The 26,658-nt window shown below is 39.8% G+C and overlaps 2 protein-coding genes and 1 long non-coding RNA gene across 9 annotated transcripts in view; 2 read left to right on the forward strand and 1 right to left on the reverse strand.

The window, feature by feature from the left end:
* The first annotated feature begins 959 nt into the window (after positions 1-959).
* LOC107733165 (E3 ubiquitin-protein ligase RNF6-like) lies at positions 960-7,276 on the forward strand. Its single transcript, XM_016544701.1, has 4 exons — positions 960-1,062; positions 2,391-2,546; positions 2,728-2,841; positions 3,395-7,276. Exons 1-4 carry the CDS (start codon positions 960-962, stop codon positions 5,212-5,214), a joined length of 2,193 nt encoding a protein of 730 aa, XP_016400187.1. The 3' UTR covers positions 5,215-7,276.
* A 6,317-nt stretch (positions 7,277-13,593) lies between these two features.
* LOC107733194 (uncharacterized) lies at positions 13,594-15,019 on the reverse strand. Its single transcript, XR_001638954.1, has 3 exons — positions 14,844-15,019; positions 14,675-14,770; positions 13,594-14,600 (listed from the first exon to the last, which is right to left on the reverse strand). It is a non-coding gene; the product is annotated as an uncharacterized LOC107733194 (long non-coding RNA).
* Positions 15,020-15,385: 366 nt separating this feature from the next.
* The window catches only part of LOC107732915 (phospholipid-transporting ATPase IB-like), a 59,288-nt gene continuing 48,015 nt past the window's right edge, over positions 15,386-26,658 (forward strand). For 3 of the 7 annotated variants that reach the window (XM_016544358.1, XM_016544414.1, XM_016544404.1), the window contains exons 1-2: positions 15,386-15,662; positions 18,303-18,404. In XM_016544358.1, coding sequence (XP_016399844.1) covers positions 15,620-15,662; positions 18,303-18,404 — 145 coding nt within the window. In that variant the 5' untranslated portion in view covers positions 15,386-15,619. Of the gene's footprint in view, positions 15,663-18,302; positions 18,405-20,905; positions 20,960-26,658 lie in introns of those variants that run through there. The other 4 variants (XM_016544364.1, XM_016544383.1, XM_016544370.1 and 1 more) reach the window with 3 other exon arrangements.

Consider the following 26,658-nt stretch of genomic DNA (forward strand, 5'->3'; position numbering starts at 1 on the left):
GCAGAATAAAAAGCAGAAACGTTTTGACTGATGAAACGTGAAGACAATAATAACACGATTGCGACAATACATGGTTTATATTTTTCCAAGTCATCTCCAGGTAACAAATAAATAAAGTATATGAATGATGCAATGTTAATTGACATAATTTATTACAGTAGCCTTTAGAAACTATAAAATATATTTTCTGATTTATTCTGTGATAAAAATGGCAAAAAAGTGTTTGTAGTATATAAATCAATCATAAAATATTCATTAGGTAAATGTAGGAAATATAGAATACAAATTATTGGTTATTGAGTAAGAGTATAAAAGTAAGAGATAAGAAAATAATAATAATAATAGAACAAAAAAAAAGACATTTCTGTCCCCCTAACTGCTGAAATCACCTGTGTGTGAGTTTTTAGTGAGTAATCAGCTTGGTGAAATTTAAAGTAAATCTCAGTGTCTGTGACAATATTTACCTAGCTTTGATGACTGATTATCCGAAAAATTCAAAATAGTTAAAAGATAACTATTAAAAAGAATAGCTGAACATAAGTTCACAAATAAAATATTGTATAAATTGTTACTGCCTTGAGTTATTATTTTGGAATAAATGTAAAATGGCTTTAGCATACTTGGCTTTAACAAATAGAATATTGATTATGAATTGATTATAGAATACAATACAATATTGATTATAGAATATTGAATGTAAAAATATAAAATTTAATTGTTTTTTTCTTTCTGATAGTGTAATTATTTAACCAAGAAGGTGTGACTGGGATATGAATTTACATTTGATTAAAAAAAAAAAAACTTTGAGGACTTTGCCTCCTCATTTCAGAACACTACCGCAGACCGCTGAAATATATGTATATGTGTGTGTGTGTGTGTGTGTGTGTGTGCGTGCGTGTGTAATAAGTGCATTATAGTGTTGTTATTGATGTAGTACTGTGGGAACTGGTTTTGCGCACATGGTAGTTGTCCGGACAGTTGTCTGTGTAGCTCCGTTGGTCCCATCTTGGCTACAGAGCGGAGAGGAAAGAGAACTCGTCCATATTACAGCTGCTGTTTCAGGTACTTACATATCTATTACTACCTCCGTTTCTTTATTTTGTTTTCATTTTGGACAGTGTTATTACATTTCGTATTTTCTGTGACATTCTTGTGTCAGTGACATTTTTCCCTCATCTTGTCAAAATGATGATCTAAACCTTTCATTGGCCCACAGTTAGCTTGTCAGCAATCTGTCGACACCATCAAAGATGTTGCGCATTTAAAATGACAGCTCGCTCCACCGCATGGTTTGCGTTTGCCCGATGACAGACGATGGTGACAGTTTAATGACAAATTTCAGTTGTGAATTTCACCCTGTGTAGAGTGCTAGCCTAGGCTTTTTATTGTCTCTGGGATAGGTTGCTAGCTGACATGGAGCCCGACTTTTTCTTTGTCATGTCCCTCCTTTAACCGATGCTGAGTGGATAATCTGGCTGTCAGTCATCGCTTCTCGGACGCTGATTGGTTGTGAGGCTGACAGCCCAGTTTTGGTGCCTGACTTGTTCTGCGATGCTGTCTGTGGCCTACTGTATTATAACAGAGCAGCAATACTGTTTGAAATGACTGAGGTGTTATTCATATTAATTAATTTGACGCTATTGTCAACGTCACGTGGCTCGGTGTGTTTTGACCTGTGTCAAAGCGGTTTTGCTTCCATACTGGGATTTACGGATTGCCTTTGAGGCGTTCATTTTGTCGTGCTGTCTCTTAATGGTGGCTATGTTTTAGACAGAGAGAAGTTTATGCTTCAGACTCTCCTTACATATATCCACGATATTTTGAGTACATTTTCTTGCTGTCTCAACTTAATTGTTTATATGTGGAGCTGGTTTGCATATTATAGACCATGATTTCATACGGGTAAACTGATCATTGGCAGATTCTAGAGTGATTATATATATATATATATATATATATTGTATTCATGTTTTTATTGAAGATGAATAGTTGACAGTTGAGATATTTTAGGGAAATTATCATGTCCTATAATGTGATACGTTATTTTTCATCAAAATCCTTTTTTTTTTTTTTTTTTGCTTATTCTGTTATAATTATTGTGCATGCAATTTTAATGGCCTACATGGCATTGTATTCTTAAAAATTTATTTACCACCAAAGAACCGAAGTTGATTAAAATTGAAGAACTTAAAATATATAGTAACCAGTTTCAAGACCACAAAATTTACACGTTCCCTTATAAACTGAAATATTAATGTTGATAAGGAAAGTCCAGAGAAAGAAAAGTTACACATAGTGAAATAGAACAGAGACAAAGCTGTAACTGGGCAGCTTAAGTATCTATTGATCAATTTTTGTAATTTTTTTCATCTTGTATTATCTGTGAGCAGCGGTTTCTGTGGTGATGGACCCTCCCGGCGGCCGAGACGAGCGTCATCGTCAAGCGGAGCGGCTTCGGCGGGAGGAGGCATACTATCACTTCATTAATGAACTGAGTGAGGAGGAATACAGACTAATGAGAGACAGCAATCTACTGGGAACACCTGGTGAGAACACACCGAACCCGTCCGTATGCAAAGATGCATGTAGTTTACCCTTACACAGAGAAATATGTAAAGCATATTATAAAATGTAAGGCGTGAGGAAGTACAAATTTCCAAACCTAGCCTTTTACTTAAATGAACAATAGATGGATATTAAATAAGGTGTGTCTTTGTTTGATTACAGGTGAAGTCACAGCAGAGGAGCTGAGGCAGCGTCTGGATGGTGCAAAGGAGCGAGTGTCATCTCAGCCACGCCCCGAAACCCGCCCACAGAGCAGTGAGGCAGAGGGCAGTAGCGGTAAGGACATAAAGGGATGGTTTTGAATTAAGTTGCTCAGCTATACAAATAATTTTACTTAGAATGATCAGCTGGTTTTGTGTGCAATAAAGACCTTGCAGGCAGAGTCACAATGCAATTACAAAACAATTCAGGATGCATCTGCATTTTTTAGCAACAGTGCAGGGGCATAAATCTTTGGGTTAAGGTTGTGATGATATACAGCCTTATGCAGCCATAGTAAAACATGTATGATCTGACCCACTAGTTGAAAAAGAATGAAGAGGGCATAAATGTAATGTCAAAATTAACTTAAACTTTGTTGTTGTCAGTCCACGGTTGTGATTCTTGTGAATGTAAACTATAATCTGGTACGATTTGTTTAAATGTTTTTGAAAAAAGGCAATTGAGTGCATCCTTAGTTGAATGAAAGTAGTCAAGGAACCAAATAAGGTTATGCAAGTAGAAACAAGCAAAATAAAAGAAAATTGTTTCATTACTTACCCTTTTATTCATCAATATTAATAAGAAATTGGTAATATACAATACTGATGAATATTTTTTTCTTTTCCAGGTGCAGTCGAGCCAGGTGCAGAGACGTCTAATGGAGACTCCCTGTTGGAATGGCTGAACACCTTCCGGCGCACAGGAAATGCCACGCGTAGCGGGCAGAGCGGAAACCAAACATGGCGTGCCGTTAGCCGCACCAACCCCAACAGCGGCGAGTTCCGCTTCAGTCTTGAGATCAACATCAACCACGAGCAACCCGAGCCTGGAGAACACAGCGACACCCCTGACCCAACTGAACTTCCAATGCCTCCGCCTCCTCCCCCTCCCCCTCCCCCAGTGTCGTCTGCCTCTGCACCCACGACCCCTTACAACCCCTCAAGGTCTGCACCTTACTCACTTCAACACCCCACGCCGTACTCTACGGCCAGGCCCACCCTGGGAAGGAGGGCCCCGGTGCGCCGCACTCGCAGTAGCACGGCTCCACCTGTAACGCCACCTCTGACCTCACAGGCTCCTCCCACAGCTCTTAGGAGGAACTTGCCTTCTTTGCCAAGCTCTCCTCCTCCACAGGCTCCACTTGCTTTTCAGTCACAAGAGCAGGATGGTGGTGCCGTAAGGGGTCAAATACAGGTCACAACCTCCTCAGTTAACGCAGGGGAGGGGCAGAATGGAAATGAAGACCCAGACTGCCCCACCGCTCTGCCTCAGTCCAGCCCCCAGGTGGTGCCAGCTGCCCGTGAGCCACGAAACAGCAGGACTCGTTCACGTGGTCGCGTGCGCAGGGCAACAGGAGCAGGTGGGGTTTTGTCTCGCTCTTCGAGACGTAGCCGCTCCCCCCTGGACAGAAACCCTGCCTCCAGCGTTATCCCCACCCATAGCAGCAGTGCCACCCCAGTGGAGTCCACCGGAAGTACCGCTGTTGCTATGGAGATGGGTGAGGCCGCTGTAGAGCCAGCTGCTCCTATGGATCCTCCGGAGGCTGGTGAGGAAGAGGGGGAGACGCCTGTATCAGGTGCTGGAGGTGTGCGGCGCCACCCCACGATCATGCTGGACCTCCAGGTACGGCGCATCAGGCCGGGCGAGAACCGGGACAGGGACAGCATTGCCAGTCGCACTCGCTCTCGTGCTCGGGCCGCCGAGAACACAGTCACCTTCGAGAGCGACAGTGGTGGGTTTCGTCGAACCATCTCGCGCTCAGAGCGTGCAGGAATCCGCACTTACGTTAGCACTATACGCATACCGCTGCGACGCATTTCCGAGACGGGCCTTGGCGAGCCCAGCTCCATGGCGCTAAGATCTATCCTGCGCCAGATCATGACCGGCTTTGGTGAGCTCAGTTCCCTCATGGAGACAGAAGCGGACTCGGAGACTGCCACGCCCAACCAGGACTCTGCTTCTGCTGGTGGAGCCCAGGTGTACCGCGTTGGTAGTGGTGAGGGCGGTGTGGCCCATGGCGGAGTGGAATCGGCACGAGAAGGTTTAGTGACAGGTGAGGAGGAAGGACAAATACGGGTGAGCAGGACTGGGACGGAGGGACGACCTAGCAGCAGGGACACTAATAGCTTGGTGGAAAATGGGACATTGCCCATCTTAAGGCTGGCGCACTTTTTCCTTCTCAACGAAGATGAAGATGAGGAACACCCAAGGGGCCTCACCAAAGAACAGATAGACAATCTGGTGACACGCACTTACGGTCAGGTCAACCTGGAGGGCGAGCTTGGCCGCGCTTGCAGCGTCTGCATCAACGAGTACGCTCAGGGCAACAAGCTGCGCCGTTTGCCCTGCTCCCACGAGTTCCACATCCATTGCATTGACCGCTGGCTATCTGAAAACAACACCTGCCCCATCTGCAGGCAGCCTATTCTGTCCAGCCATCAGGAATGATGTCAGGCTGTAGCTATCAATCAACGGACTGAACAACTGACTTTTGTTCCACCATCGGTGGCACCTGTACATAGTGCTTCAATGTTTTCATTCTCTGAGATCCATTGTATTCAAGCTAAAGGTAGAACCTAAAGCAGAAAAAGACTATAATGCAGAGATTTAACAAAGCTTTATTTTTTTAGACTCCTTTTGTTTTAATCTCTTCCTCTTCTTTCATTCACCATTATTCTTTGCAGACATATTAACAGACGGCCTGACTAACTCGGACGGAGTTAGGAATGTTAGCTTCAGCTAAAGGTGTGGTTACATTTATTGCTATTTGGCTAATTTTCTTGGGCAAAATCCAGTCATTTCAATGGGTATCCATGTGATCGGGAATTTTGTGTGAGGGCGAACAATTTCCTCGTGTAGATTTTGCAATGAATTCACATTGGCAACTCATTCACTGCATTGACCAACAGAATGCTTGGTTTGGAAGTAACTTCTCTGTGAGCTGTGCTTCATACATCACTACACTATTCACAATAGACCCTGGATCTTTTTTGCCTGTGAAATTTCACCAAAATATACTAATGCAACCGCATCTTAATTCTATCTCACTTACAAACTTTAAGTTTGGTGGTTTCAAAAAATGGATAGACCTCTTAAAACTCTTTAAAGACATGTAAATATATGAATGTCTGTGTTTTCAGTTTTAACGGTAAGACATACTCTACAAACAACCGTACACTGGTTCATTTACTTTTTCAAAAGAAACCTTTACTTTTAAGCGCTTGCAGAGAAATCCACCGGTTTTGAAGCTCTATGAGTCCTCCATGTAAATGCTCCTTAATGTTGGGCAGTGTTCTTTTAAATGCGTTTTCAATCAGAGCAAGTTTTTAGTGTGAGTTTTATGGGGTCAATAAGAATAGTCATGGGATATGAATGATGAATTTGTCGCTGAAATTCCATCGCTGAAATGCATCTGCATCTTTATACTACGGGAAATGGCAATGAGCAACTCCACAAACACTACAGAACTCAATTTTAAAGCGTGGCCATTATTTTCCTTGTGGACTAAATATGCTTTCCACTTTGAGTGTCATTACATTTCTAATGAGAACAAGCCATTTGCATTTGAACAGATTTGGTGTGCCGATTGGATTATATGATATTGTATGAGCTAGTAAGTGCATGCTTGATTTGTACCTGCGTATAAACCCCTGCACATAGTTCACAATGTTTTAATGAAAAGCTGAAATTGATTATCACTTGAAAGCACTTGTCAGCTGCTGCACTATAAGGCAGTACATTCAAGCCTGTCATAGGCCAGACTTCTTCCAGGGTGATGCAATGATAAAAGAAGGCAATGAAAGATATTGAATTGTGATTAAGTATTGTTATGTTTTCCTACTTTTACCCTTCACGTTTAGCTGTTTTTATAGTTTTTCTCCTCACATGCTCTGTACCGCACACATATGTCCTGCCCTACTTACCTTCCCTCAGTATTTTATCGTACAATGGTTTCACTTATGGCCTTGTCTGAAAGCCCCGTTTGCTCTGAATTACCATTTTGTACCCTTCATGCAGTGTTGCTCGTTCCCCATGTGAGGCAGAGCGTGAAATAGGACTTCTCAATGAATGATCATGAATGTAGTGGTACCTTGCTTCTTTCCAAGGTACACTTTTCCTCAATGTACAATAGATGTCTGCTTATGTTTCAGGATCTCGATTAAAACAAAGACCGAGTCTGTTATTCAACACCTGTCCTCGATGTTGTTGTTTTCTTGTATACTAAAATATCCCTTTATTTTGTCTGTATGTTGTGAGGATGTGTGTATGTTCTGTAAGAAGTGTGAATTGTAAGTATGCGTGTAGCAAATGCGTGTGTATATTGCTGAATGGATCAGAATGGTTTTTGAGCTGTTGTGTATCTGCGAGTGGGGGATCTTTGGCCATAAAGTTGAGATATTTAATGATTAAAAATTGACATCATTGAGCTATGACTATGTATTGTTATAATGTGTTGCTAAAACAGAAGAATATGTATTCTGTTACTATGTAATAAAATAAATTGCATTGATTTTTTTTCTTCTCTGCTCCCTAACAATGGAATGATAGACATGCTTTGTTATTCCTTCCTAGCAAACAAATAGAAAAAGTGAAAAAGTGTGCTTTATGCAGTAAATTCTATACTTCCATTTAAATGTTTGGGGTCAATAAGTTTTTTATTATTAATATTTTTATTAAGCAAGGATGCATTAAATTGATCACAAGTGACAGTAAAGACATTTACTGTATGTTGTTACAAAAGACTGAAATAAGAGCTGTTCATTTGAACTTTATATACATCAAAAAATATAATAATAATAATATAATGATAAGAAAGTAATAATAATAATAAGAAAGTATTCACATTATTCACAATTTAAATGACTTATATTCAGGAAATAATTATTGAGCATCAAAAGACTGGAGTAATGGCTGCTGAAAATACAGCTTTGACATCACAGGATAAAGTTACATTTTAAATTTTATTAAAATAGATAACAGTCGTTTTAAACTTTACAATTCATTGTAATTTTTTTGCTGTATTATTTTAATCAAATAAATGCACTCTTGGTGAACATGATAAACTTAAAAAAAAAAAAAAAACAGCCCCCAAACTTTTGAATGGCAGTGTATATGAATTGATTTTAAGTCAAAACTATAAAGGGTTAGTTCACCCAAAAATGAAAATTAGCTTGTGTTTTACAAGCTCGTTCGTCACTAATCACGCAACGCCGACGTGCTACGTCATCCGCCGGAACGTCTTCCACGTATGACATACCGGAAGTGAGAGAAAAGTGTTTTGAAATATGGATATTTTTATTACAAAAACGCATGGATTCTCTACAGGATTCACCCCTTTATTCACCCCCAGAGCCGTGTGAGGTACGTTTTATTATGGATGCGCGGCCGTTATTTGACGACTTGTGGACTGTTCAATTGTTGACTGTTCAGACCCGCTGACTGCAATGATAGAGCTTGGAATAGCCAGGACAATTTTTAATATAACTCCGACTGGATTCGTCTGAAAGAAGAAAGTCATATTCACCTAGGATGCCTCGAGGGTGAGTAAAACACAGCCTAATTTTCATTTTTGGGTGAACTAATCCTTTAAGGGTTAAACAAAACAAAAACAAATGAAAAAAATTTCTCAAGAGCAATTTTTGAAGGGGATACAAATAATACAACCAAAATTGTAATTGTAAGGATGGATAAGTGTACACAGCATGCGTACATAGCATGGAGACCATGTTTAAATATGAGTTAGGTTAATAGTTTCACCACACGGTCATATCTATAATTATTAAATTATTTTACGTCCTCCACATAGTATTTTAGGTTTCGTCTGGGATTGGGGACTGGGATTCTTTAGATATTCAACCGCAGCAAGCCCACATCTGCCACTTAACATCATATTGAGCAAAACCCAACACATCGGTAGATCTACAATATTAGCCTAATATCAGTTCACACACAGGCTTATCACCGTGTTAGTTGTAGTGGGTGACTTACTAGTATCCAACAAGCTACGGTATTAAACAAGCTACCAAACAAGCTAACGTTAGGTAACTTTATAATCGCTCATGGAAAAATAAATTGGATATCATCATTTTTTTTTTTGTCATGACTAATTTATTAATGATCCAGCATAATCTGTATTAAAGAGAAAGAATCACTTCATCCAATGTTCAAAGTGAATAAAATAGCCTTGACAGCCTACTGTGTTCTCTCCCACCGCCCACGGAACTCACTCCTGTGTGTTGGTAAAGTAAAGGGGGAAAGCAGGCAGTGGACTAAACCACTGTGAGGCAAGGAAGGGGGGACTCAAAACGTTCTAAAATATATATATTTTTTTACTACTTACACAATAATTTTAAGTATATGTCATTAAATTATTTACAATACACAGAGTGGTTTGTAAAGATATTTGAGGGGGGAGCAAATTATGCCCGAGTCTGATGCATAGTGGCCATCACAGACTGTTAGTTGTAGTTGTGATGTAACCATGTCAGGATCTCCAGAATATTCCTATTGTCTTTTATAGACAAGTTATGTAATTAATATATATATACATACATGCATACATACATACATACATACAATTATTATTATTATTATTTTGAAGTAAAAAAAAACTTGACATTTTCTTTAGTTACATATTGTTTCTATAGTTAAATATATAGTTAAATATTGATTTCTTCATAAGGTCACCTTTAACCCTGAAGCAATGTGGTTCAAAGGTGCAACATTGTTAATTATTATATCAGGGTAAAGTCTTAATCCAACCAAATACTCTAAAGTTGAATATTTACATAAAAGACAATTTACATATATTAGTAATTAAATGGGACTGTTGAAGTCCAGACCACACAAGGGCGTAATGTACAGCTTAAAGCTACAGTCCGTAACTTTTTTTGGTTAAAAATGATCCGAAATCAATATTTGAGCAAGTACATAACCAGACAGTGTTCAAAACTATCACCTTACTTTAGCCCGATTCACAATGGTTAGCTTATAATAATGTTTTCTAATTTGAGTGGTATGGGTAGGTTTTCGTGGGTTTACGTCTGTAAACATAAAGAAGTTGTCCCGGCTACTAGGCTATCACATGTGAGGATCCTGCAGGTGGCGGATCGTTTGTAGTCTTTTCTCACAGCAGCTAGAATAATTAAATGTATCAATTTGATGGCGGATTGCTACTCATCACGCAATGCTGATGTTGTTAACATCAATAATTTGAGAATAAAGTATAACAATAATAATAATTTGAACGGTTTGATGTGATATGAGCTAACCGATCCCTGGTGTTGTTGGCGTGCGGCAAGCGGTGGCAGAGTTCGCTTGCAGCGACGAAGGCAAGTTGAATGCTGGCCGGTAGACTGAGTTGCGGCACCGGTAGTGAGTAGCCATACAGCGGTGCGTCTGGTGTTGGTTCAACAACTCGTGAGTATGCCTCTCTTGTGTTTCATATTTGGGTTTTGTGAATGTAGATTTAGTCTCGTATTCCTTGTTTAAAGGTAAAGGGGACATATCAAGATTTCCAAGCCCTGTTCCTAGCCAAGGACTTCCTGCGATGTCGGGGCAGAGGTGAGCCTACTCTTCAACTCCTCGAAGCTCCCCTGACACTGCTCGGTCCACACCGCCCCAAAACTCGACTCTGCTCGCGCCCTGGGCTTACGACCCGCAAACTCAGCTACAAGCCGGTGCAGAGGAGCCGCCAACTTGGCAAAACCCTCTACAAACCGCCTATAATAACTGGCGAACCCCAGGAATGAACGGAGCTCTACCACCCCCGTGGGGCGCTGCCATTGCCTCACTGCCTCTATCTTGCTTGGATCTGTCGACACCCCCTTGGCAGAAATTACGTGTCCCAGATAACTTACCTCTTGCTGGAAAAACATACATTTGGTTAATTTAGCCTTCAACCCCTCCCGCTCCAGCCGACTCAAAACCACCTCTAACCGCTCTAGGTGTTGTGTCACAGAGGAGGAAAACACTACTATATCATCCAAATACAACAGAAGGGACTGACACTGCTGGTCCCCAAACAACCTCTCCATCAACCTCTGGAAGGTGCTTGGGGCATTGCAGAGCCCGAATGGCATACGATTCCATTCAAAAAGACCAAAGGGTGTACAGAAAGCAGTCTTGTGTTTATCCCCCTCAGTGACAGGAACCTGGTTATACCCACTGGCGAGGTCCATGGTGGAAAACCACCGGGCCCCCGTCAGGGAGTCCAAGGTTTCCTCTATACGCGGCAGAGGGAAAGCATCCCTTCGTGTTTTCGCGTTCAGTGGGCGGTAATCTACACACATACGTAACGTGCCATCCTTCTTTTTGGCCAACACGATGGGGGAGGCGTAAGGACTACAGCTCTCTCTAATGATATTTGTTTCCAGCAACTGGTTTATGTGTGTTTTTACTACATCGTACTCAGACGGAGGTATCCGCCGGTACCGCTGTCGAATGGGGACAGAGTCGGTCAAAGGGATGTCATGAGACAGAAGTTGAGTACACCCCAAATTGCCTGCATGCGCCGCGAAAACCATATGAAATTTTAACAACAGAGACCTTACCTGCTCCTGTTCGATCTCAGTTAACACAGACAAATCAAGACTCTTGATTTGTTCCTGCACTGGAGAAAGAACAGTAGGAATCTGAAGGTTTACCGCCGCAGAAACAGATTTAACTTCTGAGACGCCAGGGGGCATACTCACAATAAATACGCTGTGCAACGTGCCCAAGACAGCGTTCCGAAAAAGCATTATGTCAGTCTTACCTACGTTAATGACAGGTACATAAACCGTGCCCCGAGTCACTCGCGTTAATGCAGGTGATGCTACAAGACCTGCAGGCAACCCAGTTTCTGGTGGTTCAAAAAGCACGGTTTCCCCAGCAAAATGCCCAGAGCAAGTAGCAGCCACAACTTTTATTGTGCCGCCCGGAACACAATACTCACTGCGACCCCGCAATCGCACCTTGCCTATCCGGCTATCTGTAGGGACAGCACTTACCTGTCGACAATGTTGTAATGCTTGAAACACTGGCTTAGAAGCCCCTAACACCGAAGGTGCATCAAATAGGGTGGTACCGTGCTGCCCAAAGAGCTCCTGATAGCACCGGCTCAACACATTCATCCCCAAAATACCAGGGACTTGGATACCGGTGCCACCAGGAGGATCCCTTACCACCAGCACACCACATCCTGGGATCATCCGACCGCAAAGCTCAACGTCCAACTCAAGATAGCCAACATACGGTATCAACGACCCATTGGCTGCACGGAGCTGCAACCACTGACATGCCCTGAGACGATCCTGGCCCCATGGTGCAAACTGTTCTAAAAAATAACTTTCCATCATTGTAGACACCATGGAGCCAGTATCGATCAAACAGGGCACCTGCACCCCTCCCATACAAACAACGAGGTGAGGACATGATGCCATTAAATGCGGCAAGGGACCTAACATCATTGAGTCACTATCTTTCCCTACCGAACTGTGACTCTGCAGTTCGGCGGGACCTAGTTTTCCGTCGGCTGGGAAAAAGTCTGTCGAGCCCTCATCATAGAAGGCGACTCACGTCGAACTAGGGAGGAAGGAGAAATAATGCGTTCTCCATCACATTCACAGGCAAAATGGCCTGGTTTTTGACATCGGTGACAGATTAATACCTCCGTACGGGAGGGCCGACGAACATGCTGAGGAATCCGCATACCGGCAATACTCTGAGTAAGTTGATCTAACTGCTGCTGCTGTGATTTTAACATCTCCCGCAGCTCCTTCACCTCTGACTGAGAATGCCCTTGCACCCCGTACTGGATGCCGTAAGCTATTGGAACTGACTGACTCCTACCCCTCGCACCCCCTGGCGTCCCCTCCCGTTCCCACCTAATCGCCTCCCCACGTATTTCCAAAAGGGTAGAGGCGGGCTGGCGGCGAACCAATTGCTTCAGTTCCCGGCGGAGCGCGCTATCGGTAACGTACTCGACAAACTGATCGCGCAATACAATTTCAGCATTAAGAATAGCATTCGGTGATTGCTGTTTAACCTTCTCCAGGAGAGTCATCAAGGCCAGGGAAAACTCTAACAGCGATTCCCCATCTTGCTGCCTCCTGGAGAAAAAAGCTTCTTGGAGTGCTACATATGATTGGGAGCAACCATACAATTCACGTAAAATCACAATAATTTTATCTGGATCACCCCGTTCCCCACTGGGACGGTGTCTAATCTCTTCACGCGCTTCACCTTCCAAATGGTCGAAGAGAAAAAATGCTTTATCAGCTCTAGACAAATAACGAGCCCGCACACATGCCTCAGCCTCCTCCACCCACTCATCAATACCAGTGCCGGATTTACCACTAAATTTTGGACACCGTCTGTCCCTAGGCACAAAAACAAACCGGTCCGGCACAGCAGCATCAATCTGGGCTGGCTGGGGAGGGTCAGGCATTACTGCAGAGGCAACAACAGGCACAGTACTTGGACCAGGTAGCTCACCTAGCACCCGCTCACGACGCAACTGGTCATTGTCGGCTCGCAACTGTGCCACTACTTCTCGCAACTCCTGCATCTCTTCCTCCATACTTGTCATAGCTACATTCACTCCAAAACTAGAAAAGGGCCACCGATGGAGGAATACAACTTGTCCCAAAGGTCGAAATGCACGCTGCTGTTTTGCTCTGAGGAAAGAAAGAAAACACAACCAACATCAAAACACAATTTCACCCACGTCTCACTTAATCTCTGCCTTACCAGGTAAATCCTGCCGACTGCGCCAAAATGTGGCATAATCAAGTGGAAGGAAATATTAATATAATTAGACATTGCCGACTACACCAAAATGTGGCATGAATCAAGTGGAAGGAAATATTAATATAATTAGATTTATCCGACTACGCCACCCTGGTGGGAGGCCAGGGAAATAATTCCCAATAAAAGGACACACAGGTAAATTTCACCAATTGAAGGCAAAGAGACAAGGGAGACGCGAGTATCGATACAAGAAATACACTTTATTATAAAATAACCCGCATCAAATAAAATTCTCTCACGAAACACACCCACAATGGTAGGAATAGCTTCCGGGGCCAGGATTAATGGGAACAAGGCAGGCCGGCCGCAACTCCGGAGGTCGTCCAAAACCCACCTCAGTTCACAGCAAATCAGATACCACACACACCCGTCCTAGGGAAGTTATATCAGAGCACCCACAGCACACCGTGAAACACCGCCGAATAAAGCAGCTAGCCTACCCTGTTCCACACAAGTCCTCACTGGCCCCTAGACAGAAAAACACTTATAACGAAATTCAAACAGACATCATATGAAATATTATAAGTAAAGACAAACACCTAATTTTACAGACACTGTGTTGTAGCAGCTTCGACACTCGGGCCTCCAGATGACACACGTACAAAACAGACAGATAACCAGCACCTAAATGGCACTAGAAAACTGAATCCATGAATAAAGAAACACTTTACAGTAAATACATAACCAGAAAAATAAAACAAATGAATACTACAGATATAGCTACAAAATAAAGCAACCCAAATACAAAAGAAACAAAATAGCCACCAAACTAATCAAACAAATATAGCAACAAATTACTCTGTTGACAAAGGAAATTAAATCAAAGAAATTAAACTAATAGAAAACCTGGCGGACACAATGCCCAGAAGTTAACGTTACAGCCCCCAACGACTCGCGGAGCCGCAAACCCATTAACCACACAAATGACCGTCCGCGACACGATCAAATAAAACCAGAAAATATCCCTGAGCAAAACAGCAGCGACATCGCAGGAAGTCCTTGGCTAGGAACAGGGCTTGGAAATCTTGATATGTCCCCTTTACCTTTAAACAAGGAATACGAGACTAAATCTACATTCACAAAACCCAAATATGAAACACAAGAGAGGCATACTCACGAGTTGTTGAACCAACACCAGACGCACCGCTGTATGGCTACTCACTACCGGTGCCGCAACTCAGTCTACCGGCCAGCATTCAACTTGCCTTCGTCGCTAGCACGGAGCGCAACAAACAGTAAATACCACGACTAAGGTGGTCATAAAAAGAATTAAAAACCAACCCTACCTGCAAGCGAACTCTGCCACCGCTTGCCGCACGCCAACAACACCAGCCCCACTCTAAATTAAACTGGATAGGAATGGGAACGGAAACGGAAATGCCAGGGAGAGAAAGAACCCCAAGTCAGCAGGAACATACCCCCCCGTCAAAATAAGGGCCCTAAAATAGGACGGCTGCTACCACCTCATTGGTCTGCCAATCATACCCCAACCAACCAATCGGATGAAAGGACTTATCCTGCCACACGATCTTTAGATTAAATCACCATTGGTAGCGCGCTTTATTGTAATGCTTTGCTTTTTTCTTCAGTTGGTCAGAACAAACGTGGCAGACTTGTTACTTACTTGTTCAGATGGCAATATACACATACTCCTCAAAACATTAGATTCATCCATGCTGGAGCCGTGCCGACTCACAACCCACGCAAGCTAGATAATTCCGCACACAGCTGCAATTGCAGGTTTTCAAACAGAGATGGCGACAAAGAGGCAAAATTTACGGACTGCAGCTTTAAAGTGGACATTTGGGACAGGCGGGGTCTGATGACGGAGCGCGCGCGGATTCGCCTGAGCATTTGCACAAACAATAATGCGATGGATCAGCAGGATGGCAGAAGCGCGTTCCCGACCCAGTGCGCGCGGCTGAGGGTGACCCATCATCAGGAGCTATGCTGCCTTCATCAAACACCGCATCCCTGAGCCTGTGGCCCGCATACCCCCGCTGAAGCTCGAGTATGCTATCGCCTCGCTCCCGCTGCTGGAAGCTCCACACATGCGTGCAGAATGTATTTCAACAGACGGTCGAAAAAAATCCACAGCGAGGGAGGTAAACATGACATAATCTGCTGACATGGGCGACGTATATTGGCACTGTTTACGCATGTGTTTTCTTCGGTGCTATGTTGTACCATATTCGCATGTTCATCTATGTGTAAATTATTATTTGTTATATAATACACACACACACATACAGTATATCTATATCTATGTATACACACACACACACACACAGGTCTCTTGTAGGTGACCTGTCATTTTCGCTGTGTAAACAAATGGGTTACTAGGGTGATGTAACCTACGGTTTTCATAAATTCAGAAATTTCAGAAATTAAAAATGTTATAATGATGAAAACATTTTTAGCATTAACTTCAAGCAATATACCTTAAAATGACCTTCCTTAATATTTATTTGTAAAAATATTTTTAAGGTCCTTTTAAATTATTGTTTTCAAATGTATGCAATATACACTGGGGGAAAAAAACAATTGAAACAAATTACAAATTAAACAGCATGAAACAAAAACTGAAAGTGATTGAAAGTGACAAAGACTGAAAGCGTAGCGTGTAAGCTTCAAATGCATGCAATATATGGCAAAAATGAAAAGATCCACTTGATATTTCTAAGAATCTGTTTTGGATTTTAGCAACAAGGTCTGTTTTATGCAAGAAAGCATTGATTTCCAAATGTAGGTTCCAATCCATGCAATGTAGGTTCAAAATCAAAAGACTGCAAACCACTGAAAGAAAATCACTTACTGCATCACTGCAGCCTTTTAAAGGCTCTGCTCTGAATGGAAATGAGCTATTAAGAGAATTATTATTATTATTACAAATCTTAGGAAAAGCTAATATATCATTCTTCAGACATCAGTGTACTGCCTGTTAGGTTTCAAAGTATGCACCAAACAGGGGCCAAGAGTACCTCGCAAGTACTGTCCACGGCTCTTGAGATTTGAATGTTGGTGGCAGGTTTGGGAGATTGCAGAGCTTTTTGGCAGCAGGTCTGTTCCAGCATATGTTTAATCGGCAGGGCTTTGTGGGGTGATGACACTTGAGGGTGGAGTCTTTTTGACAGACTGACACATATGCGTTGTGGATTACACTGAGCGTTTGTTTGGCCTGCTCTGACCCAGCATGTTCCGGAATTAGCATGCAGGGGCCATATTGTTGGTAACCTAATTTGTAATGAAACGTGTGACTCTGGGTTTTCTTATCAGTTGGATACCTTCGGTAAAGTTGCATTTGGGCAGTGTGATTTATTTATGCCTTGAAGAATTATCTTTCAAAAGCCATTCATCAAAGAAAGCAGTTTGCTGTGATTGTAAGTCCCCTCAGTTCTGCTCACCTCCACAGATGACTGATAGATGTTTTCCTTCCACTTTGTTCGTTCGTGTACAAGTTGGAGCAGAAGCAAAATAACATGCATGTCAAATCAAGTGCTTCTGAATACATGGTGTGATTAGAGTGTGCTGTTTTAACAGTCATTTGACAAAAGATAACCCTCTGATGTAACGTTTGGGTTGGGTTTCATCAAAGAGCCCTGTTTTAGTGATCATCCCGCACTGTTCGGTGTTTCTGCGCATCACTTTTAAAGGCCACATGGGGGCAGCAACTGTAAACGCATCACTCATGGTAGGAAACTGATCTATTTTATTGACTTCTTAAAATGTAAATAAATATTAATATATATCACACTAAACTGATGGACTGCAGATAAGTTAAATTTTTTTTTGTATTTACATCAAAATATAAAGCTGTATATAAAATAAACACGCATTATACTTTTTGTCATATTTTTCTCTTTGTCTGAATGCCAGGAGGGTTACCTTAGAAACGCTGTTTAAGGGTTCTACTTCTACAAACGCTTTGTCAAACGATGCTTCTTTTAAAATAATTAAATGAATAGAACTACATTAAGCTAATGAAGGCAAAAGGAATACGTGAAACAATTGACTGCTTAAATCATTCATTGCTTGAAATACTACTAAACATTAGCCATTAGAGCTGGTGTTTGTAACTATTCCTCGCCTGATTCAAACAATGTTTTGTAAATGATAGTCATCTACATTATACAGATTCAGCATTGTGGAAAGATGATAGGAGAAAAATAAATATTTACTCAACATTTAATTTAATTTTAATTTAATTTTTTACATTAGCAAAAGTCTGCTCACTCAGGTAATTATAAATCCAGTTTGAATTATTCTCACATTAAGCTTTTTTTATTTGTTTATTTATTTTTTAATTATTATTATACACAACTATTTCAAATTGAGAGACGTTTTAAGGGGAAAGACGGCACACATTTAAAGCATTGCTTTTTCATTTAATGTAACAGAGTGGTTTATCATGTTAGACAGAGAAAAATTGACTTGCTTTGTGTTGTAATGTGAGACATTATTAACTTAAAGGTGATGAGTGGAAGCCAACAAGCTAAAGGTAATATATTTTATCAAATAACCTTTTTATAATCAACAAGAATCTTTTTGACATGTCAGGTGCCCCTTGACAATGTAAAAAAAATGCTTTCTATTGAGAAAGAGTTCTTTTAAATAGTAACGGTTGTATCGACCAGTGACCATTTCTCATCCCTAACAGCATTTTTAAGAGTTTTGCTCTGTGGTCTTACTGACTTGATATCTTGTGTTGTTTTTTTCTTATGGCAACCCTTGTTGGGCTCCTCCAGAACAGTTAGTGTTGACCCCTCTTAGCCAGGACTCCCCCCTCTGGCAGGACCAGCCCGTGGGCTCCAACATGTGCCCCCACCTGGCAGACAGGTTTGAGAAAAGTGAGTGCCCTCCCCAAGCGGGCCGCTGCCTCCCGCTACTGCTTGGAGCCTCACAGGTGCATGAAGCCACCCCTTCCTTCAGCCCACACTGCATGGATAGACTAATAAAGCTAAAGTTCTCTGCACTCTTTCATCACATGCACACAGACATGGCATGCATTAGGGCTGGGCGGTATGACGCTATATATTGTGGCGATGATTTCAAGTGTGTATTCGTAGAGATATTGCGTTATATGTTAGTGTGTTAAAGAAATATGTTTGAATGAATAAATAAAGCGAGAACTGCTTGATGTGAAAAAGAGTTATTGAATGCTTGAATGGTCAAATACACACACATTTATGTCAAAATGCCCATTGAGAGGAGTATTTATGTAAACACAGTCAGTTATGTCTGTTTAAGTGAACATAATCAGTTGGTAGAAAATCATATATGTATCAATACATTGGATCCGTGCATGAGGTCTTAAAGGAATAGTTCACCCCAAAATGAAAAATTTGCGAAAATGTACTTACCCTCAGGCCATTCAAGATGTAGATGTGTTTGTTTCTTCATCAGAACAAATTTGGAGAAATGTAGCATTACATCACTTCCTCACTAATGGATCACCTGCAGTGAATGGGTGCCGTCAGAATGAGAGTCCAAACAGCATAAAAACATGAGCTAATAAAAACATCATAATAATCCACAAGTAATTCACACAACTCCAGTCCATCAATTAACATCTTGTGAAGTGAAAAGCTGTGTGTTTGAAAGAAACAAATCTTTAAAGGGATAGTTCACCCAAAAATGAAAATTTTGTCATCATTTACTCACCCTCATGTCGTTCCAAACCTGTATGAGGTGCTTTCTTATGTTGAACACAAAAGAAGATATTTTGAAGATTGCTGGTAATCAAACAGTTGGTGGCAACATAAGAAAGCAACTCATACAGGTTTGGAACGACATGAGGGTGAGTAAATGATGACAGAATTTTCATTTTTGGGTGAACTATCCCTTTAAGACGTTTTTACTTAACTCGCTTTAGGCGAGTCCATAATCCATAATAACATGGGAGTCCATAATCCAAAAATAACACTTCCTCCTGTGAAAAAGTCCTCTCAAATAAAAATATATCAACATATTTGTTTTGGACTGTTTTTGCTAATAAATGGTGCTTGATCTATGCATATTTCACTCATGATTCAGATAAAACAACTTTTTCACTGGCAATGTTATTGGTTAATAACATCTTAAAGATGAATTGGTTTCTTACAAACACACAGCTTTTCTCTTCACAAGACGTTAATTGATGGACTAGATTCATTGTGATGTTTTTATCAGCTGTTTGGACTCTTATTCTGACGACACCCATTCACTGCAGAGGATCTGTTAGTAAACAAGTGATGTAATGCTACATTTCTCCAAATCTGTTCCGATGAAGAAACAAACTCATCTACATCTTGGATGGCCTGAGGGTGAGATAATTTTCAGTGAATTTTCATTTTTGAGTGAAGTATTACTTTAAAGTGTCAGCAGCCTAATAAACCTGCTGCCATCTGTGTCAATAAAGTTAATCAAACAACAAAAGAAAAAGAGAAAGTAACTCAAAAAATGTTATACTCTTGACTGAACTTGACTAACTTGTATTTTTAATAAGAAACAATTTATATTTATTTTTACATTTAATTATTCAATTTCAATTCAATTTCAGTTATTTCTTACTCCATGTTAAATAAAAATCTAATTTAAATTTAATTTGTATGTTTGCGCTATTGTATTTGTCCTATTGTTTGTAATTTGCTCCTTTGTTCTTTTTTAATAGCAAAAATAAAATAACAAAAATAACTATATATTGATACACATCATTAACGTAAAAATAAAGTTTCTCATAAAGTGAAATAAGATTTTGGTCGTATCGCCCACTCCTAGCATGCATCAAGGGATGCACCAAAATGCATGCATGCATAACAGAAATAACAGTCCTTCTGGTGTGGGTGTTAGTTAGTAAGCCAGGGGTTAGACTGTGACGCTTGCATGGCTTGTGCATGAGGTCGCGGGTGGCTGACGTGCCTGGTGGTGTAAGTGAACGATCTCACCTGCGCTCTGGGATAAAGCCCTGTCAGGATTAGATACAGGTGAAGTTGCAGAGCCGACAGAAAGAGGATTACCCTCCCTGGTCACTGTGCCTGTAAGAGGCTTTCATTCCTCATTCACCCTTTTCCATAGCGACCCAAGCTGCGACGGTGGAGGATGGTGTGGTGTTGAATAGATCTGCTGGAATGGATGAGGTCTGATTTGAGGGCTGAGACCCGGAGCAGTGGGCAGCCAATGCTGCGGCGCCTGGGAGCAGTTGGGGGTTTGGTGCCTTGCTTAAGGGTCTTACCTCAGTCGTGGTATTGAGGGTGGAAGAGAGCGCTGGTTATTCACTCCCCCCAACTACAATCACTGCCGGTGCCGAGACTCGAACCCACGACCTTTGGGTTACAAGTCAGACTCTAACCATTAGGCCCCCTAATTAGCATGAGGAACAACATGTCACGCCGAGGGCACAACAAATCTAGGCGGGGCTCTGTAGGTAATGGGTTTCCAAACGTCTGGTGGAGCGGCCACACGTGAGCATGTGGAAACTAGGGATGGGCTGATCAAATATTGATACTTCTGATATTGATGCCACATTGAGAGGATTGATCCACATAAAATAGATCCTCGGTGGTTTATTTAATACCAATGCTTTTATTATTTAATTAGTGTGAAATTGAAGTGAAAAATGACGTGACGAGTAGTTTAAGTATGGTGACCCATACTCGGAATTTGTGCTCTGCATTTAACCCATCCAAGTGCACACACACAATAGTGAACACACACACACACCGTGAACACAGATAGATAGAATGCATTATACCAAGGGTATTGACGGTGGAGGATGGTGTGGTGTTGAATAGATCTGCTGGAATGGATGAGGTCTGATTTGAGGGCTGAGACCCGGAGCAGTGGGCAGCCAATGCTGCGGCGCCTGGGAGCAGTTGGGGGTTTGGTGCCTTGCTTAAGGGTCTTACCTCAGTCGTGGTATTGAGGGTGGAAGAGAGCGCTGGTTATTCACTCCCCCCAACTACAATCACTGCCGGTGCCGAGACTCGAACCCACGACCTTTGGGTTACAAGTCAGACTCTAACCATTAGGCCCCCTAATTAGCATGAAAGTTAATATGCATCACTGGCTTTAAAGGGAAAAAACTTTTAGCAGATAGTGTAGCTCATCACCAGAATACTGAAAAGTCACAGTATTTAAAAAAAAAAAGCAATTTTTTCAATTTTTTTTAAATAATGTTAATTTTTCTCCCATATAAACTGATAGTAATTATTTTATTTTGACATTATTGCTAGTAATAAGGAAAACCTGACTTTTATTCTTTAGTTTATTATTTTATTTCACACAAGAAAGGGTTGTAACTCTAATTAAAAAAATGAAGCTTAGTTGGTGTCGATGTCATCTCAAAATACTTAACTGTCAGACTTTAATGAATAAATTATGACTTTTTTAGTTAAAATCTTTCACAACATTAAACAATGTAAAACCAATGACATGTTTAAAAGAACTAATTAAAAAACAGCAAATGTGTAAATTGCTACGTCCACATGTGAACAGCTTCTTCTTACTGTGAACTTTGACCTTGGAAATACTTTTACACAACTTCATATTTTCAAAATACAAGTTTTAACATTGAGAATACCAACAACAAAAAATAAATAAATTATATGTACATGTGTTATTAATGACTTATTTATATGTTATATGTTACAGCGTAACCATAATAAATAAACAAATAAATATGTCAAAAGCGTTAATTTAATATTTTTTAATAAACATACATTTTTGCTTTTTACATAGAGTTTCTTGACTATTTGAATTCTTTTTCATGACTGAAAAGTCAAGGGACAGATTTGTCACCACATTTTGATAATGACCCTGAACAAACAGAGACATGAATGTTTGCTAGTATTCACTGTTAATTTTTTATGGCAGGGGTCACCAAACTCAGTCCTGGAGGGCCGGTGTCCTGCAGAGTTTAGCTCCAACCCTGATCAACAACACCTGAACCAGCTAATTAAGGTCTTACTTGGTATATTTGAAACTTCCCGGCAGGTGTGTTGAGGCAAGTTGGAGCTAAACTCTGCAGGACACTGGCCCTCCAGGACCGAGTTTTGAGATCGCTGTTCTATGGTATAGAACTTTTAGCACTTTTAGACAACCATGGTATAGGATAATAGGAATTAAATTTTTTCCTCAGAAATCACAAAAACGTTATATTTATTAGAGGTATCAGTACCAATAGGTATGAAATTCTGTGAATATTTGTATTAGAATTCAATAAATAACTGGTATCGCCCATCACTAGTGGGAGACTGTAGCTGTATGCAATTTGCAAATTAAGAGCCTCCTTGAGCATGTAATATTTTCTGTCTTTGGATTTTGTTGGGTTATCTATATTAGCCTGTTCACTGGGGTAGCGGAAAATTCTAGACAACAGGGGAATTTGACACCCATTTGAACAGCATGACCATAGTCTGACTAATCAGAGCAGTATTATACAGACTGAGAGATGTGCAGTGATATTGCATGGAATAAGAGAGGCCCGCTGAATGAATGCATGGTGGTGTAAAGTGAGCACGGTTACAAAAGCGAAGAGATGAATAATGCAACCAGGGCTATTCATAATTCAAAAGCATGCTGCTTTTTAGTGGTGAAAAGCTGGCAGATGGCCAAATGACCACACTTACCCCACACTGTGCTTGGGGTCAAACGCAGTGATAGGTTCAGACATGACTAATCATAAGCACATATGTAATTGACATGTTATTTTTTAACACAATTTTAATCATAAATAATAAAATAATACTTATAATTAATAATAAAATGTTTTACTAAAAATGTCTTATATTATTTCTATTTCTATTTAATATTTCTATTGTATATTTTTAATACACTTTATATGTGTAATATATATATATATTAGGGGTGTAACGGTACACAAAAATGATGGTTTAGTACGTACCTCCGATTTAAAGGCACGGTTTGGCACGTTTTCGGTACAGCGGGGAAAAACTAAACATAAAACGGATTCTTTTTTCTTTTTTATTAAACAGTGGTTTACAAATTGTGGCTCTGTCTTTCAATAAATTTAATTATTACAATTTTCTTAAGGATAAAAAATCTACAGTATCTTAGCTAATGCTGTAAACTATATGGAGCCCTATTACGTGCACATTACTGTAATATTAAAGTTAGAATTAACAAAAGAGCCCAAACTATTGAATTTAATGGCCATTTATTTTTTTTATATAATAATCAGCACTCAAATAAAAAATTGTATGCAAATGTGAAAATTGCACATAGGGTTGCAAAGGGATGGAAAATTCCAGTAAATTACTGGAAACTTTCCAGAACTTTTGGAAACTTACCAGGATTTATTTATTTTTTTTGGAAACTTTCAGAAAGTTTCCAAAAATTTGCTAGAAATTTTCTGCCCCTTTGCAACCCTAACTGCATGTAAGGCAATTTTTACATTAACCTTTAAACCTAAAATTATGTTTCTACTCCAATTCATTGTTGCATACAGTGGCTGTGATAACTTGTTTAATGTTGTTTAAACATACATTACATATTTAAGACATCACTAACAGGTTAAGTAACATATAATAAATATATAGGCTAATATAGTACATATTATTTATATTATACACACATGCGTACTGAACCAGAAGACCCATACGGAAAACACCTATGTGCACCATTACACCCTATATATACACACATACATATATATATATATATATACAGTGGGTACTGTACATTAATGAGGAAAAAAAATTAACTTAAATGATTTTAGCAAATGGCTGCAATATAACAAAGAGTGAAAAATTTAAGGGGGTCTGAATACTTTCCGTACCCACTGTATATATATATTGTAATTGTTTTTTTTTGCTACAAAGATGAAAAAAAAAATACAGTAGGCTTAGGTTTTAGGGTGTTAGGATATATTTTTCATTTTGGAAATCAAGTTTTCAACCATGTTTTGTGCCACACTTTTCTTTATCAATTGTTCAAATTTGGGTGTGATTTATATACTGAACACACAAAAACAGAACAATTAGCGATTCTTTCTTGGTCTTTATCTGAGGGCAAAAGTCAGTGCAGCACTCAGCTTCCCAGTTTTATCAACACATGTTGGGCAACTTGTGAATTTAGTGCTTGTTAATAATCTTAACCAGAGCATGTGTGTCCATTATAAAAAGTTTGTCATGTGTCTGTCCAGTCAATGTACTGCACATATTTACCAGTATGTTGCTGATTTTATAGTTCTGTGATGTTAATCAGGTACAAAGTGTCTGCCGGTCTAGCCATTTGTCGGTAACTGAAGCTTTCATCTGTCGCTGAATAAAATTTAAGCCGCATCTCATGGGCCTTGTATCGATCATTAAGAGTGAATGGTGAGTTCGGGATTGGAAGAATTAGTAGAAAGAGAAAATGAAAGCGTGAGAGGACGAGAGTGATCGTTTAGAGCTGGATATGAGATTCACAATGAAAAGTGGTTCATATGTGATTCTTTGGCTCTAGTCCAGAGTACATCCTACTGAGGAACTCTCATGAACTTCTATGGGGCATGTTGCTTTGTATGTTTATTTAGTGAGGCAGGTCTGGAAACAGATGGCAGATGTTTACAGCAGTGGTTCTCAATGGGTCACAAGTCTGTTTTTACAGAAGGGAAAATATAATGGTAAATGAAAATAATAAGATAACCATATAATCATGCATATAAAAGTTAGGATAACAAAATGAATATGCTTATTAAAAATTAGTAGTAAAATTTTGTAGTGAAAAATTTCCTATTTATTTTGAATGTCACAGGCTGTGCGTCAAACATTTTCAAACTATTTTAGAATAAAATCTTATCTTATTAATAATAACACAATATTGACCCAGTGTCATGTTAAAGTCTTCATATGTTGGATCTGTGCAATAAATTGTATTTATGTATTTCAGTGTTTGATTTTAAGGTTATTGCTGTTTAATTTTGTATAAACACTACTTGATGTCCAATGTAAAATCTGGGTCCTTAAAGCAGAACCATTTGAGAGCCACTAAACTTCACCCACTAGCTCATTGCTGTAGTTGCAATTAAGTATGAAGGAGCCCAGTGTCACCTTGAAAGACACATTAGCCATAATTTATGAGTCCATAAAAACACATTTAAGAGCCAGTGTCTTCAGCACTATAATGTCACCATACATAATTATAAGCTAACGCAATTCTCAGTTAGTGGCAAGTTATCAGTGGTCAAGCTAGCCTTTGACACCGAAGAGATGAGTGCTGGCTATATCTACACACTGGTCGTAGCTATGATCATGTTGTTACAAGGAAGAGAACTATGCAAAATGCAGTGTCAGAAAGCAGGTATAGATCTAATGGAGATACAGCCCTTATCATGATCACGTCTGCAAGTTTTAGCTGATTCATCTGGTTTGTGGTTTTGCAGTAATGACTAGCAGATAAAGCGTCAGATATGGTGCAAGAGATGGCCTGGTTGTGTCTAGATGGTAAAAATTCTAGAAAAATTCTCACAAAACATTTAAATATGGTTTATATACTGTTTTTATATACACTACCGCTCAAAAGTTTGGGATCAGTAAGACTCGTCATGTTTTTTTTTAAAGAAGACTCTTATGCTCATCAAGGCTGCATTTATTTGATCAAAAATACAGAAAGAAACAGTAATCTTGCAAAATCTTATTACAATATAAAATAATGGTTTCTATTTTAATATACTTTAAAATATAATTTATTTCTGTGATGCAAAGCTGAATTGCCATCAGCCATTACTCCAGTCTAAAGTGTCACATGATCCTTCAGAAATCATTCTAATATGCTGATTTATTATTAGAATTATCAATGTTGGCAACAGTTGTGCTGCTTAATATTTTTTTGGAACCTGTGATACTTTTTTTCAGGATTCTTTGATGAATAAAATGTTTTTTAAAAAAAGAGAATTTAATTAAAATAGTAATCTTTTCTAACAATATACACTACCGTTCAAAAGTTTGGGGTCAGTAAATTGTTATTCTTTCTTTTTTTTGAAAGAAATTAAAACTTTTATTCAGCAAGGATGTTTAAATTGTTAAGAAGTGATAGCAAATATTTATATTGTTAGAAAAAAAAATATTTTGAATAAATGCTGTTCTTTTAAACTTTTTATTCATCAAAGAATCCTGAAAAAAA

The sequence above is a fragment of the Sinocyclocheilus rhinocerous genome, unplaced genomic scaffold (genome assembly GCF_001515625.1).
Source record: "Sinocyclocheilus rhinocerous isolate Xijiao unplaced genomic scaffold, SAMN03320098_v1.1 scaffold1245, whole genome shotgun sequence".
Classification (NCBI taxonomy): Eukaryota; Metazoa; Chordata; class Actinopteri; order Cypriniformes; family Cyprinidae; genus Sinocyclocheilus; species Sinocyclocheilus rhinocerous.

Coding starts and splice junctions, on each gene's coding strand:
- LOC107733165 (XM_016544701.1), top strand. CDS start 960: ATGGTAGTTGTCCGGACAGTTGTCTGTGTAGCTCCGTTGGTCCCATCT. Junction 1,063..2,390: donor TATTACAGCTGCTGTTTCAG/GTACTTACATAT, acceptor ATCTGTGAGCAG/CGGTTTCTGTGGTGATGGAC. Junction 2,547..2,727: donor CAATCTACTGGGAACACCTG/GTGAGAACACAC, acceptor GTTTGATTACAG/GTGAAGTCACAGCAGAGGAG.